Source organism: Octopus sinensis, linkage group LG1 (assembly GCF_006345805.1).
Source record: "Octopus sinensis linkage group LG1, ASM634580v1, whole genome shotgun sequence".
Lineage (NCBI taxonomy): Eukaryota > Metazoa > Mollusca > Cephalopoda > Octopoda > Octopodidae > Octopus > Octopus sinensis.
Window position 1 is genome coordinate 154153767 of NC_042997.1, and position 16378 is coordinate 154170144.

General features: G+C 38.3%; 1 protein-coding gene across 2 annotated transcripts in view; it reads left to right on the forward strand.

The window, feature by feature from the left end:
• Positions 1 to 629: 629 nt before the first annotated feature.
• The window catches only part of LOC115226200 (putative sodium-coupled neutral amino acid transporter 8), a 44350-nt gene continuing 28601 nt past the window's right edge, over positions 630 to 16378 (forward strand). For both annotated transcript variants that reach the window (XR_005000556.1, XM_036505728.1), the window contains exons 1-3: positions 630 to 1399; positions 7568 to 7689; positions 9019 to 9217. Coding sequence is in view for 1 of the 2 variants with exons in the window: in XM_036505728.1 (XP_036361621.1) it covers positions 1216 to 1399; positions 7568 to 7689; positions 9019 to 9217 (505 nt within the window). In the remaining variant the exon portion in view is untranslated. The remainder of the gene's footprint in view (positions 1400 to 7567; positions 7690 to 9018; positions 9218 to 16378) is intronic.

Consider the following 16378-nt stretch of genomic DNA (forward strand, 5'->3'; position numbering starts at 1 on the left):
ATTTAAACCACAATCCGATGCTTTCCCATTGGAAAACTCACAATGCAGGGGCATTATTTCCGTTTTCTCTCTTCCATAGTTGTTATTCTGTTGAACATTCATCTCTTATGTCTCCTCTTAACATAATTGAGTAACTCCACTTTCTGCTAAATCTCATCCTCTCACGGTTGTTGCCATCTCCCTTAAGAGGTGGTTTTAATCTAGGGATTTCATTTCTTGAAACCTGTCTCGCTATTTTACTTCTTTCTTTTCTTTTTCTTATAAAAAATATAAACCAAATTTATTTATATCATCGATCGTTTTATGACACTTAGGGTAAATTTTCATTTTGGGTTTCATTTTTTCCATTTTCTTTTTTAACTCGCAATTTACAAAGAAGTAACTTGTCACCTTTCGGACTTCTAATTTAGAAGAATCTATCGGTATGATGTCTCTTCAATGCCTTTTATGGATATATAATACTCATTAAAACGTCCTTGAAGTACCTTTATAAATATTGATAAGGAATGTTTACAACATACAAAATTACAATTAAGTTATTTAGTTTCGAGCATACCTGGTATGTGACAGGTGTCATGTAATGATTGCCCAATTTTAGTTGAAAGGCTGTACATTTGTGGCAGGTAGGCGATGGTGATCGGTTCAGAGATTGGTTGATGTATTGCAATTGCAGATGAGCGGAGGATGCTGTTATAAAAAGAAAACTGACGCATGAAGGCCAAAATGAATACAATAACACTGGATACATTAAGCGGCATTCTGTAACACAGGACAAGATTATTAACGATATTTAACGTCAACTATTTTCATGAGTTTTACCTCGATCTATATTCATAAAAAACTGCAAGGGTTACAGCTATGAAGCTGGTAAACAATGGAGAGATAATCGATATCTTATAATACAGAGCTAAAATGTTTATTTGTTAAACAAATGATTCACTACAATTTGTAAGAGCATTGAAATCGAATGATAATAATTTATTAATGCTAAAATGTTTAATTCATTTTGACTAACAATGGAAAATATATTTCTGTATATAAGATTGTAACTCTTAGTTTTCTGCAGTATGTCATGTACTTTGAAACATTAATATAGGTTGCATACTTCTCTAAAATCATACAAAATCTGAGTGTATCTAGGAGAATTAGTCTGTATACACTAACTATTGGTAAAAAAACCCCCAAAAAACTTATCATATTGGAAACAATATAATTATGTCGGAAAGATCACAGATTTTACATAACAGTGAAAAGGAGCGCAATTCTGGTTTCAATGAGCAGAGTAACTTTTACCGTTCAGTAGATAAGGATTTGAATGCTTGTAATGATAGTTCCATTAGTACAACAGATGATGATTCCAGTTCCTTAATTAACACAACAGAAGCAAAAAATAATGCAGGTAAACTATTTTTATATTTGTAATAACACTTGTGATACAGAACTATCCCATAAAACATATCCTCTTTAATGCCGAACCATATGAACAGATCACAGAAGTCGCCGTCGTCGTTATCGGCGTCTTTGTTGTTGCTGTCATCGTCTTTTCTTCCTTTTCTTACATTCCTTCTTCTCGTCCTCACTTCTTTTCCTCAACTTCCCTTTCTCGTCCTTCATCTCCTCGTCTTCCTCCTGCCACTTCATCTTTTCTTCTTTTATTCCTCCTCCTCATTCTTATTCTCCATATCGCTTTCTCTTTTTCTCTCTCTGTCTCTTTATTGAACATAAAATATGGTAGTTCCCATTTTTTTCTTTTTTTATATTTGTGTTGTTTTTTAACTTCTGCAAAAGAAATTTATAAATCCTCTTTTTCACCAGATATTTCATTTTATGCCGAATCTTAAATTATTCACACGTTTTCTCAAATATATATTGGAAAATTCATTTTCTTTTCTAAATAATCTGATGGATCATTAGATGAAACGAAAATCTTTAGTAAGAAGTCTTTTCGGATCTTTTCGGTTTGAACGGCAGTTTTTAACATAATTTCTAGGTAACTAAAAAATTTTAAACTTCGTATACTGGTAGAATGTGTTTATAAAACATCTTTTTCTCTTGGCTTTATTGAGAAAATTCTATAGTTTGTAAGATATTTGGTCTTTAATTTCTTCAATTTCTGCAATTCCAACCAATCACTGGCGTCTATTGAGTTAAAAAGCATTCTGTGCCGTATGAATATGTCCCTCGTTTAAGAAACAGATAAGGTTATTTACATTTGTGAAGAAAAAAAGATACCTTTCCCCCACCCCAAACCCTAACTAACCCTAAATCTAAAATAGATTGAATTGCATTTCAATCTATTTTAGATTTAGGGTTAGTTAGGGTTTGGGGTGGGGGAAAGGTATCTTTTTTTCTTCACAAATGTAAATAACCTAATCTGTTTCTTAAACGAGGGACATATTCATACGGCACAGAATGCTTTTTAACTCAATAGACGCCAGTGATTGGTTGGAATTGCAGAAATTGAAGAAATTAAAGACCAAATATCTTACAAACTATAGAATTTTCTCAATAAAGCCAAGAGAAAAAGATGTTTTATAAATACATTCTACCAGTATACGAAGTTTAAAATTTTTTAGTTACCTAGAAATTATGTTAAAAACTGCCGTTCAAACCGAAAAGATCCGTCTTTTCAATTAAGTTGGTACGAAAAAGAAGTTCCTCTCATTTATGACAGATAGTCATTTAGGCTGGAGGAGTCGGCATAATTATGGAAAAAAACGTTCAAAACGGCATTTTTAAACAGCCGCATATGTCTGTACGTCTGATAATGAAGGCGCCATGCTTATGCACGCACCAACAATATAGCTGAAATCTATACCTATACTGTACAAACCGAAGAACAACAAAAACTTATGGACGCTTCATGAGTGATCTGGAATGATATATTTCAACAGGTCCACGACCTTAATTTAAATGACAGGCCATACAACACCAGGCATAAGTAAAGAACCAAGTAAATTAGAATTAGAGGCAGTAAACGAAATAGTGAACATATATCCGAAACTTAGATAAACTTAGATAAACTTAGATATGTTTCGACCAGAGATTGGTCCAGGCCATGTCTAACTTAATAGCACCACCTGATAGGATTATTCGAATCCTGTTTAAGTCAAGTTTTGTTCAAGTAGTGAGTTCTTGTTGGGTGAGTTGTATCCAGTTTTGTTCAAGTAGTGAGTTCTTGTTGGGTGAGTTGTATCCAATTATGGGTGGCTTATCTGGTATTCTTTGAAGGAATCTATCCAGACTCTGTTTGAAGTTGATGGGATCCTTTTCCTCTTTGATCTCCCTCGGGACAATGTTAAATAGGGCAGGGCCCGTTGAGGAAAAGAAATTATGTTGCAGTGTACGTGTATGTTGTGATCTTGAATTTGGCAGGGGACGTATAGCCCGTGGTCCAAGTCTTGGATGAACCTTGAAGCTAATGTTTAGGTCGTTTGGGCAAAGTTGGCGGTATATTTTCCACATCGTACAAATGATGTACCGCTCACGGCGATGCTGGAGGGAGTAAAGTTTCAAGGCTTTAAGGCGATCCCAATAATCGAGAGCAGCCATGCCTTCAATTTGTTTAGTGAGAGCCCTCTGGGGTGACTCAATTCTGGAGATGTTTTGTCTTGTGTGAGGAGACCACAGTGGGCAGCAGTATTCAAGGTGTGGCCGTACAAAGGAGGAAAAAAGTGGTATGATGACACCTTGTTCTCTGGACCGGAAAGTTCTTAAGATCCAGGAACTCATCCTACGAGCTATATCGACCTTCTTGTTGATGTGTGCACTCCAACTGAGATCGTCATCAACAATTACACCCAGGTATCTGATATTGTTAGAGGCTGTGAGCGGTTCCCCTGAAGGAAGAGAGTATGGTTGTTTTAGTGAGGAATTTCTTCCAAAATGCATCAGCTCAAATTTTCCCTCATTCAGTTGCATTTTGTTTCTGTCTGCCCATTGACTCACAGCATATAGATCAGACTGGAGTTGAGTTCGGTCTGCTTCTTCATTGACGATTTGCTGGAGCTTAGTGTCATCAGCGAATATTTTCACTTTGCAGTGATGTACGACACTGGAAAGGTCGTTTACGTAAATTATGAAGAGTAGCGGACCCAAAACAGTTCCCTGGGGAACACCGCTGGTGACTTTTGCTGGGTTTGAGTGGACTCCATCAACTACAACATGTTGTGTTCTATTCGCCAGGAAATACTGAATCCAGCGTAGAACTTTTCCACGGATTCCAACATTTGCTAATTTTGAGAGTAGGATGTTATGGTCTACCCTGTCGAACGCTTTACTGAAGTCAAGATATATGACGTCAGAGTTCGAACCTGTTCCCAAGGCTTTGAGTACATCTTCAATGTGGTGTAAGAGCTGTGTTAGACAGTCCCTGCCGCAGCGAAAGCCATGCTGATTTGAATTTAGGAGTTTGTGGGTCTCCAGGAAGTCAGCTATCCTTGATCTTAACACTCTTTCAAACACTTTAATGATGTGGGAGGTGAATGAGATTGGGCGATAGTTGACTGCGAGGGATCTGTTTCCCTGTTTGAAAACCGGGATGACCGACTGGGATAGAAACTGTTTCGGTATATAACCTGCGTCTAACGAGTTTCTCCAGAGGTTGGTCAGAGGGACTGCAAGTTGATATCTACATTCCTTTAGGAGACTAGCGGGAAATCTATCAGGGCCTACAGCAGAGTAATGTTTGACCTCATTTATTGCTGCTACGATGTCGGTGGCAGTGAAGGTTATGTCTGCGATTTTGTGTTGGGAGTCAACTTCGTTCGTTTCCCTCACATCAATATCAGTGGGAACACGGAAGACAGAGCAGTATTGTTTCTGCAGTATTTCTGCCATTTCTTTAGCATCGTGTTGGGGAATGCCGTTATCATCAATCAATGGCCCAATGGGTGAGACAGTGGTTCTATGCTTATTTGCATAAGACTAGAACACTTTTGGGTTCTGTTTGATGTTTTTGATTACCCATTGTTCCTCCACGGCTCTTTGATTTTCAATGGAGGTTTTCATGTTAGTCTGCAGATGAAGTTTTTCCAGCTCTAGTCTTTTCATTCTTGTTGAATGTGGATGTTGTGTGTGGGAATATTTTAATTGGTTGATTTTTTTGTTGAGTCTTTTGATGCGCCTGATGAGTGTTTTTTTCTTTTTAGGGAGCCGGTTTCTGTTTGTGTTAGTAGAATTCTTAGGAGCGTGTTTAGAGCATGTATAGGTGACAATGGTTTCAAAGTGCTGCCACGCGGTCTCAACATGAGGGGAATTGAGAGTAAAAGATCAGTCGATGGAAGACAGATCCTTTCTGATTGTTCCCCAGTCCACTTTGTGGAAGTTTATGTTGTCAAATGGGTGCCATGGAGTGGGATTGGCTGGTTTGGTTTTTATATGTCGGGAATTAAGATTGCAGAGTACCATGTCGTGGTCTGAGAGGAGAGTTTTTTCGACTGAAATGCTGTGAACATAGCTAGAGTGATTGGTCAATACCAGATCCAAGATGGTTTTATTCTGTCTCGTTGGTTCAAGCACTAGCTGAGTCAGGAAATACTCATCCATCAGATTAAAGAGCAGTTCTGCTGCTGCCTTATCTGATGTAGAGCACTTGCCTAGAAGATCACACAGTCCAGTTATATATGAAAAGAAACCTATAAAACTATTAATACTTTGACATATATCTCAGCTATTATGTTACTAAGAGCTGAGACCACGCAATCGAGATTCAAGTGGAAAACCTGAAGGAGCATAGGTACGTAACTTAAAGAATAAAATTTTATTTCTGCGAAAATGTATCTCACAGATCGTTGTAGTTATAAAATGTAATACAGAGAACAACTTGACGCGGCATCAGAAAGAGCTCAGAAAAGAAAAAAGACTAGAGAGGCGATTTAATGATACGGGATTCAAAAACCTAAACTCCAGACTACATAATGGACTCATAAATAAGGAGAGGACCCAGAATACTCACCTTACAAAAAGCATATTGCCCACAACGCCTTTCCAAAGCCTGTTCTCACGCCTACGTCTGGTCTTCTGAACTGGTTAGTAGAAGCACTCAATAAGATAGATGTTCGAACTCGCAAACTGTTCAGTGTTACAGGAAACTTGAACATTAAGGGAGATAGAGAGAGGCTATTCTTCCTACGCAAAGATGGCGGCTGTGTCTCACATCTGTATTAATGTCATATGAAGCACGTATTTTGACACTGAAATAACAACTTCAACAGAGGAACGAGGCCAGTAACTATCTTTCCCAAGTTTGTGACCGCGAAACCCATAACGTTAAACTAGCTAATGAACTTGAGATATGAAATAACAACTGATACATATATCTCCCAAGGCGCATAGGTAAAATCTATTTATAAGAACAGAATAAAAAAGGGACCGGTTCACTATAAAGATAGCACATGAATACTTGGCATGGAACTCACAACCATAGAAAGGAGTTATGTCAAAAGCTTGGCATGGAGTACTGACAAGTTTATGACATCCCACTTCGAAAGCTACTTCCATGTAGTACAACAACATGAGATTCACACTAAGTACCTACAGCATTTAAAGACAAAAGTCGTTGATAGACAACAAATGACTGACAACAAATGTGAAAGACAAAGGCCGAAGACATCACTCATGTTATTGCCAACTACATGAGAATGTGTTCCAGATATTATCTTCTCAAAAGGCATGATGTAGTTGCCAGAACAGTCTGTAATTGGATAACAAAGAAGAAATCACCTACAGATGAAGTTGAGCATATTGTGACCGATTGGTCAAAAAAGGAATATTGGTGAAACTTAAAAATTAAAACAGCAACCAAGTTAAAACACACCCGGTCATATATTGCTGTGTGAGACCACAAGGAAAACCTTTGATCTGTTCTGGAAATCAGTTGGCCTCTAGAAATAGATGTGGTTACCATTGATAAAGAGTTTGCAAATCCAATACTCAAAATACAGTTTCAGGTTGATACCTAATATTATTGGAGCGACCGGTCTGGAGCAAAAAATGGCTAAACTTGGGATTTTGGTGAGTGAACGCAACTCCTTAATTCATTTGCTACAAATGATCACGATATCTGAGACTATAAAAATCTTCAAGACCCTCCTAATATTTAAAGGATGGTGTGTAAAATATGTTGCTTTCCTTCACCCCCCCCCCTGTTACCAAGTAAGGGGGTCAGTGGAAATTTATTCTACTTAAAAAGAGAAAGAGAAAAATACATACATACATACATACATACATACATACGCAACTCGCTTCGATGCAGTTTCCGCCTACCTAATTTTACACACGTCATTTGTTGGATGTAATCTATAGTAGACCACAGTCGCGCAATGTATGACTCAGTGGTCGATCGAATGTAGTTCGAATTAACTCCATAACCACAACTATTCTTCTATCCTATGGAATATAAACCACATTTACTCGTTGTAGGAGAAATTTCCATTCGAAAAGCGAAATATGTCTGCTATATATATAAACACTGATTTCAGAATTGCTTTATGCATTTCCACATGATATGATGAATAAAAGTAATTGCCTTTTTCTCAGTATTTACTTTATTGTGTATTTATTTCAGAATCTACGAAGTGTACTGTTGGTTTTCTTTTAGTCAATGCAACAGTAGGTATTGGTATAATAAATCTTCCTGAAGCATATCAACAAGTAGACAATTTAGCGTTAGCCATCAGCATCCATTGCGTAAGTATATTTTCTGTTTCTTCGTGTACAAATACAAGGTCTCATAATAATGGGGCACATATAAGTGATCTACTATTATACACTTTCCTTAATATCTGAGCTTGTTCCAGTTCTATTTACTTGCGTTCAAAATGTGCCCCATCATTATGAGACACCCACCCTGTATTTCTTATCAATGAGCTGCTTGTGTATTTTATTCATGCATTTGTGGTGCAGAAATGCAGCTGAGAACGGACGATCAAAATATTTGATCGCCAAGTTCAATTTATATTTCATCGTTTGGTATTAATACACATAAGAAAAGATATAAGAATTGCTTACTTTCTAATCTTGAAATCTTTAAGAGATCACAATCATACTGGTTAATGCATATTTATGAACTAAGTTAAGTTTCAATGCTATCCTCATCAACCGACATACATCCTATTTTAAAGATAGGACTATTTTACACAGAAGCTTTTCTGTTAAAGAGTGTTGGTGTGGTTTGAGAAATATGACCGACAGCGTAGGATCATACTCATTGGCTTGTCTTTATGCAGTTGTTGTGGCTTATCCCCAATTCAGCCCTGCTCGAACAAATCTATGATTAGATTAATGCCATGTTGCTACTTTTGCGTGCGATCTACCGCAGTATCTGTAGTCCAGATTGTCAGATGACCTGATCTGAGTTAGGAATGGGGTTAGGGTTTTGGGTTATGTTATGATCTTGGATTAGGGTTAAGGGTCAGGGTCAGGGTTTTTAAGTTATAGTTAGAGTTTTGGGTTACAGTTACTGCTTACCGTTAGAGATAACGTGTGAGTTAGACTTCACGCTGAAGTATAAATGTCCAGGTAGACGGCTTGCTAAAGAGGCACCAGTGACATTTCAGTCGCGATCTCCTCGCCTTTTAGCAGTATGTAGGGCTACAATATCCAAAATATTATTTCCTTATTTAATTTGGTAGAATATGATTAAGTGAAGACTAAGCTACTTTTCTAATAAGGTAGCGTGACCACGTAGAGCCTGCTCCGTTGTAGTTATTTCTAAAATCATTTTACTGTCTAAATATATATAGCAAACTTTAAAATGTTTCTCTGTTAAATAACTGTAATGTCTATAGATATTTGACCCAAACAAATACTTAGATATTATCTTATTGTGATATCAATTTCTCACATTGTATGGAATATAATGCAGATATGACAATACGGTATGAGATTACATGGTTAAAGAGACTGTACTGTCATGATAACGAACTTACGAGTTTAAAGATGATGAATGTTGAAATATAAGAACATCACATCTCTACGTTTTTAAATACGTATTTTCCTTTTATTATTTCATTTCAGATTATTTGTGGTTGTTCGTTCATTTCAATGTTTATTGTAGCATATGCCTCAGATAAAACCCAAAGATCAAGTTATCAAGATATTATGTTTGATTTCTATGGAGAGAAAGGTCGTGCGTTGACATCTGTATTTATTTTTGTTAGTATATATCTTTACTGCACCAGTTTAATGGTATTGATTGGTGACCAAATAGAAGAATGTAAGTAAAAATTATAATTTATATATTTTTATATATATATATATACTGAACAAATCATTGAGTGGTATCATTTCTATTTCCTATGAAACTTTAAATCTGAATAAATTTGACAGCGTCAAATATATAGCAGTGAAAATAGCTATCAGGAAAATCGCGCTGGCTTGAGTATGGAGCTATGAGAACAGCTTGAGAGGAGAATTGTCCACGACTGAAGCGAGTTACGACCGAATTGTTTTCGGCTTAATCGCGCCAAAATCGGCTTCTTATAAAGCCGTCGCTACAGGAATTTTCCAGTTATGCACACATTATTAAAGCGGCAATCACAAGCGATCGAACATGAAAATGAAAATGAAAATTAAATCAACCGCCATTGGACCGACTCTTTTATTTATGAAGAAGTGCGTGCAGAAAGTCCATTTCATATTTAGTTTCTTTGAAGCAATAATTTTAGTTCAGCCGCAGATTCGTTTTTAAGACATATTGCATTAACTCTGTAGATAATAAAATCATAAGATTTCAATCTCATTACCTATTTCCATCTAAACCGATTCTTTTCAGGGTGATGTTGAATTTCAAACCATTTACAAGAATTGAGGTAGATACAGAAATGCATTGAACCATTTTTATTTGTTCTCCAAAAGTTGAAGTATAAACGGAGAGAAAGAGTAAGAGCGCGATGGCATTTCCTTTTTCTCCGCTATAGGATTTAACGGTTATTCAAATATTACGGTGTTGGGTATATATTTTGATAGAGCGTGTATTGAGTTTTTTCATTGGGTTATAAATACACAGAGAATGAGTTTAAGAATGTGTTACTGGAGTTGTGCAGAGCTAGCTGTTACACTGAAAGTGTCATCTGAAGGATATTTTTTGACTCTGAGTTGAGGGACATAGTATGTTATTTTTTTCTATTTATGTTTCTTCGTATTCTTTATCATACATAACCATCCATTAATTATCAATAGTTTTTACTTTCGTTATTACTAATCAGAGGAAGGCGGTAAGCTGGCAGAATCTTTAGCATGCCGAGTAAAATGCTTAGCGGCATTTCGCCCGTCTTTACGTTCTGAATTCAAATTCCGCCGAGGTCGACTTTGCCTTTGATCCTTTAGGAATCGATAATAAATACCTGTTACGCAATGGAGTGATATAATCGACTAGGCTCCTCCCCTCAAATTTCAGGCCTTGTGCCTATAAAATAAATACCAGTTAAGCATTAAGTTAAGACTCGTGAATAATCGTTAATCAATGATTCTCGTAGTGCTAGTAACCAACATAGACCTCCTCTGGAATTGCAGACCTTGTGCCAAAATTTGATACCATTGTTACTAATCAGACAGGAGCTAACAGAATCGTTACATCGGCGAGTTGGCTGAATCATGTGCATGTTGGACAAAATGCATAGCGACATTTCTTCCCTTCCTTTACGTCCTGAGTTCAAATTCCGTTGATTTTGCCGTTCATGCTTTCAGGTCGATAATGTAAGTACTGGTTGAGCATTGGACGGGTATGTAATCCTTTAACCTCATTCCCCTTAAAACTAATGGCCTTGTGCCAAGATTTGAAATCATTATTACTTGTTAGAAGATTGATTGAGATCAGAAATTTTTGCAAAGTTCATTGCGGCTATGGCTAGGTTCTCTGAAGATCCTATGAAGATGATGGCGATGTAGCAACCTTTAACTTCATCTAAGTGTGATACATACGCACAGTAATGCACAGATACCTAACCCACACAACCCCACGCACACACAGACACACATACTTATATATATACACACATACACATAAACGTACACACGTACACACAACCACATACTCATAATACTCAAGCACACGCGCATACACGCAACAAAACATACATAACCCGACACATCCCCACGTTCACACAGACATATACACACGAACGTACATACACACATGCGCACGCGCACATACACACACACGCACGTATACACACGCACATACACACACGCACACGAATGCACACATACTTAACACCCACAACCCCACGCATACACATATACATAGCTGCATACGCACACACACATACACACGCACACATGCACGCACACACAACTACACGCACATACAGATACACATGCACACACATATGCACGCACACAAAATACACACGTACAAACACACATATGTACACATGCACATACAAGGACACACAAGTGCACACACACAGAGTAACGTACAGTTACTCCACAGACACAACCACGTGCGTACACACATACCTACTCGTACACACACAGACATACGTACGGACTCAACACACACTGCAAACAAAACACACACACACTACATATACATACACGCACACACATACTACATATACATACACGCACACACACATACTTCAAACTACCAGTACCTTTCTACTGACCAATCTCCTGCGCACATATGTTGGTAGACACACAACAGACAGCCACTCCTACCAATATTCTTACTATAAATTCTTCCTATTAAGTCCAACCACACACATACATAAACAGCCACAACCAAACACACACGCGCGCGCACTTACATGTGCCATCATTACACACACACACACACACACACATGCACACAGACCTGCGCGCACGCACATACATACGCATACTTCCTCTTGCATTCTCCTGTCTTTGAAAGAAAATTTTCTTCACCTATTCCCTTCCGGTCATTTCAATATGTGACCGTATGTGTATCGTTGGCGATTTTCTTTCTCCGTCTTTCTTTCTTTGGACTTTCCTATATTTCTGATGAAGAGCTCCGCTCGAAACGTGAAATCCTCTTTCGTTTCTTTCGTTTCCTGAGCGTCCAATAACCCTGTACTTATTCCACGTCCTCGCGTTGTTGTTTTTTTCTTGCCTGTTCATATGTGGATTGACTCTTGCAACACCTAACTGTGTTCGGTTTGTCCTTACACAGAGGCCATCCGGATTCCCGTTTGCGCCGTGAACAGGAATTAATCTTCTCTCTTCGCTCTTATACGCCATTTGGTCTCAACTCTCCCCCCTCCTCATCTAACCCCCCTCCCCCCTCCTCACCTATCCTTTCTCCCCCCGACCCCTACTTCTTCAGTCCTTCATCCTTTCACCCCTACTCCCCTTCCCTTCTTCCCTCTTTCTCCCTCCCTCTTCCCCTTCCCTCTGCTCCCTCTCTCCCCTTCCTTCTCCCCCATCCTCTCCTCTTCCCCTTCTCCTCCCCCTCTTCTCCCCCTCCCCCTCTTCTCCTCACTACACCACATGACTTTACACATCACATCACATCACATATGATGTGCCATACTAATACACACACCAACTAATACATACTAATACGTACTAATACATACTAGTACATACTAATACTTACACCAACCCTATACATACACACGTCCAGACCCCGCATACGCACTTATACTCTCTCACACACACACACACCTATACATACCAATACGTACTAATACATACTAATACATACTAATACATACACCAACCCCATACATACGCACGTCCAGATCAATCCTACGCACTAATACTCTCTCATACACACACACACACACACACACACCCTTATACATACTAATACATACACCAACCCTATACATACACACATCCAGACCCCTCCCACGCACTTTTAGCTGGTCCCTCAACCCATTTATCAACCCTATTATCTCCCCTTATTTCGCTCTCGCGTCTCATGTTTGATCTTTGACCTCTGGCCGAAATCAGATCGCCATGTTGATTCGTTAGCTACTGCACGCATTTTTTTCTCTCCTTCTTTCTGTGTTTTTCTCTCTCTGTGTATCTTTCTGTTGAAGAGCGTAGGCTCGAAACGTTAAAGACTTGTTTTATTTATATTTCCTGAGCGCCATACTAATACAATTGTTCGTTTGTTTTCCACCTGCCTTCGTCTTTTGTTTATTTTCATAAAGCTTCCCGTTATATATATATATATATATATATATATATATATGTATGTATGTATGTATGTATGTATGTATGTATGTATGTATGTATGTATGTATGTATGTATGTATGTATGTATGTATCTATATACATGTCCATGTGTGTGTGAGTGTGTGTGTGTGTGTGTGTGTGTGTGTGTGTGTGTGTGTGTAGGCAAAGAAGCTTGCTTTCCAACCACATGATTCCGGGTTCAGTCCCACTGCATAGTACCTTGGGCAAGTCTTTCTACTACAGCCTCGAGCCAACCAAAGCCTTGTGAGTGGATTTGGTGGACGGAAACTGAAAGAATCCCTTCATTATATATATATATATATATATATATATATATATATATATATATATATATATATATATATATATATACTAGTAGCTAAGCCCGGTTTCACCCGGTCTGTTTGGATGATGTAGCTGTGATCGTTTTCGGTTAGGCATAATCTGTAACAGTGTTTCTCAACCTTATCATTTTGGGTCCCTTGTTTTGATTGGAGCCTCCAGCTGTATGAAAATTTCCTGACCCCACCCCTAGTCAGAAAACAGCTTCAGGAGTTGTGAAGAACGAATTTGTACGTAGTCTATTTCTTTGAGCTATTCTATTGGACCTCTGTCTAATAATTAAAACATTGGGCGATCTTTCGATATGGGAACGCACGACTGTCATTTACAAACCATTTACAAACCACGTGTGTTTATTTACATTTTTGAGGATGATCGTCAGTTTCCGTAAAAAAAATTATATTTTGAATATGGGGTTGGGTGGAAAGGGGATCTTTTGAATCGGCGTGAAAGCGAAAGAGACAGGGAGAGTGCGATTGTATGAGTTCTTTTGAAGTTGGCGTGAGGCGGAAGAATTCATATGCATGTGTGTGTGAGAGTGTGTGTGTGTGAGAGTGTGTGTGTGTGTGTGATGGGGTGAGACAAAATGTGTGGTGTGTATGTGAATTGCTTTTGTTAGTGTGTATGAAGAGAAAGAGAGAGTAATGTTGCTGGTGTGCGTGAGAAAGAGAGAGAGAGAGAGAGAGAGAGAGAGAGAGAAAAGAGCGAGAGAGAGAAGTGAAACTTTTTATTCAGTTTTTGTAGTGAGTGAATGTGTGAGTGATTGACAGAGAAAAAGCGCGCGCGAGAGAGAGAGAGAAACGTTATGTATGTATGAATGGCTTCAGTGACACACACACACACACACACACACACACACACACACACACACACACACACACACAGAGGTTGTTATGTATGTATGTATGCATGCATGTATCTATTTATGGCCTTATATATCTATTTATTGCATCCGTTTTTTCAGAAAACAATTTTGCCTTTGTGAGGATCTGTTTTAGTGATTTCGGTTGTTTGTAGCTTTTAATGATTTTATGTATGTTTAAAATTTCCTTTAATTTGGGATCCTTATGCAGTATTGGTAAATTCTGGGTGATGATGGTGAAGGCTTCTTTGTTTCTGGGGTTGTATGTGGATATGTATGGCAGAATTTTCGGGGAAGGTGTGTTGCTGTGTTGAACTTTTCTTAAGGTTTCTATGTCGATTTGTGTTGCACGTCTGATTGCATCCTGTATGAGTTGAACTGGGTAGTGTCTGTCAATTATGGTGTTTTTGAGTTCTTGCAGTCTAAAGTTTCTGGTATTTTGTTCTGACATTATTGTGCATATCTTTCTTGCAAGGCTGAAGGGGATGTTTGTTTTAGTGTGTCTTGGGTGGCATGAATAAAAATGTAGGTATTGTTTAGCGTCTGTGGTTTTGTAAAATATGTCCGTTTCTATTTTTAGGTTTATTTTTAATTACTATATCTAAGAATGGAAGCTCCTTTTGGTTGTACTCCATTGTGAACTGTATATTTTGGTTGACGCTGTTCAATAGGTTTTTGAATTTTAGGAGTTTATCTGTGTTTTCATTCCAGAGTATAAAACAGTCATCTAGGAATCTTTTCCAGTTTTCTTTAATGTATTGGAAGGGTGTTTCCAAAGGTAGATAAAGATTCCTGGTATATTATTACTTCCAGGTAGCCCATTGTTAGGTTCGCAATGACTGGTGCTGCCCTTGTACCCATAGCAATTCCGTATTTTTGACGGTAAAACGTATTGTCAAACATGAAGTGGTTATTTTGTAGGATGAATTCAACCGATTTAGTAATGAATTCTTTAGTGATCCTTTTTGGTATTTCTTCTGGATATTAGTCCAGCCAGAACTGAATTGCCTCTAGACCATAATTATGAGGTATACTTGTATATAAATTAACTACAAATGAAACCAGGAAATAAATCCCTCGCAGTCAACTATCTCCCAAAACCTCTACACTGGATTAAGTATTTCCTGGCGAATAGAACACAAGAAGTATGGTCGATGGAGTCCACTCAAGCGCAGCAAAAGTCACCAGTGGTGTCCCTGAGGGGACTATCTTGGACCCGCTCCTCTTTATAATTTACACAAATGACTTTCCAGCGTCGTAAATCACTGCAAAGTGAAAATATTTGCCGATGACACTAAACTTCAGAAAATCATCAATGAAAAAGACCGAACTCAACTCCAGTCTGATCTATATGCTGTGAGTCAATGGGCAGACAAAAACAAAATGCAACTAAATGAGGGAAAATTTGAGCTGATGCATTTTGGAAGAAAGTCTATACTAAAGCAGCCATACTCTCTCCCTTCAGGGGAACCGCTCTCGGCATCTAATAATATCAGAGACCTGGGTGTAATTGTTGGAGTGCCCACATCAACAATAAGGTCGATATAGGTCGTAGGATGAGCGCCTGGATCTTAAGAATTTTCCGGTCATCATTCCACTTTTCCCCTCCTTTGTACGGCCACACTTCGATAGTGCTGCCCCTTGTGGTCTCCCCATACAAAACAAAACATCTTGAAGATTGAGTCACCCCAGTGGGCACTCACTGAACGAATTGAAGGCATGACTGATCTCGATTACTGGGACCACCTTAAAGCCTTAAAACTCTACTCTCTCCAGTGCCGCCGCGATCGGTACATCATTTGCACTATGTGGAGAATATACCGCTAGCATTGCTCAAACGACTTGAACGTTAGTTTCAAGGTTCATCCAAGGCTGGGACCACGGGCCATAGTAACCTATCCAATTCAGGATCACAACATATAGGTACACTGCGACATAATTTATTTTCCTCAACAGGAAAAACCTTCGCCACCAAGTACCTTTACCAGTTTCGCCTCATTCTTGACAGCCTCCTGCTGAATATCTTCA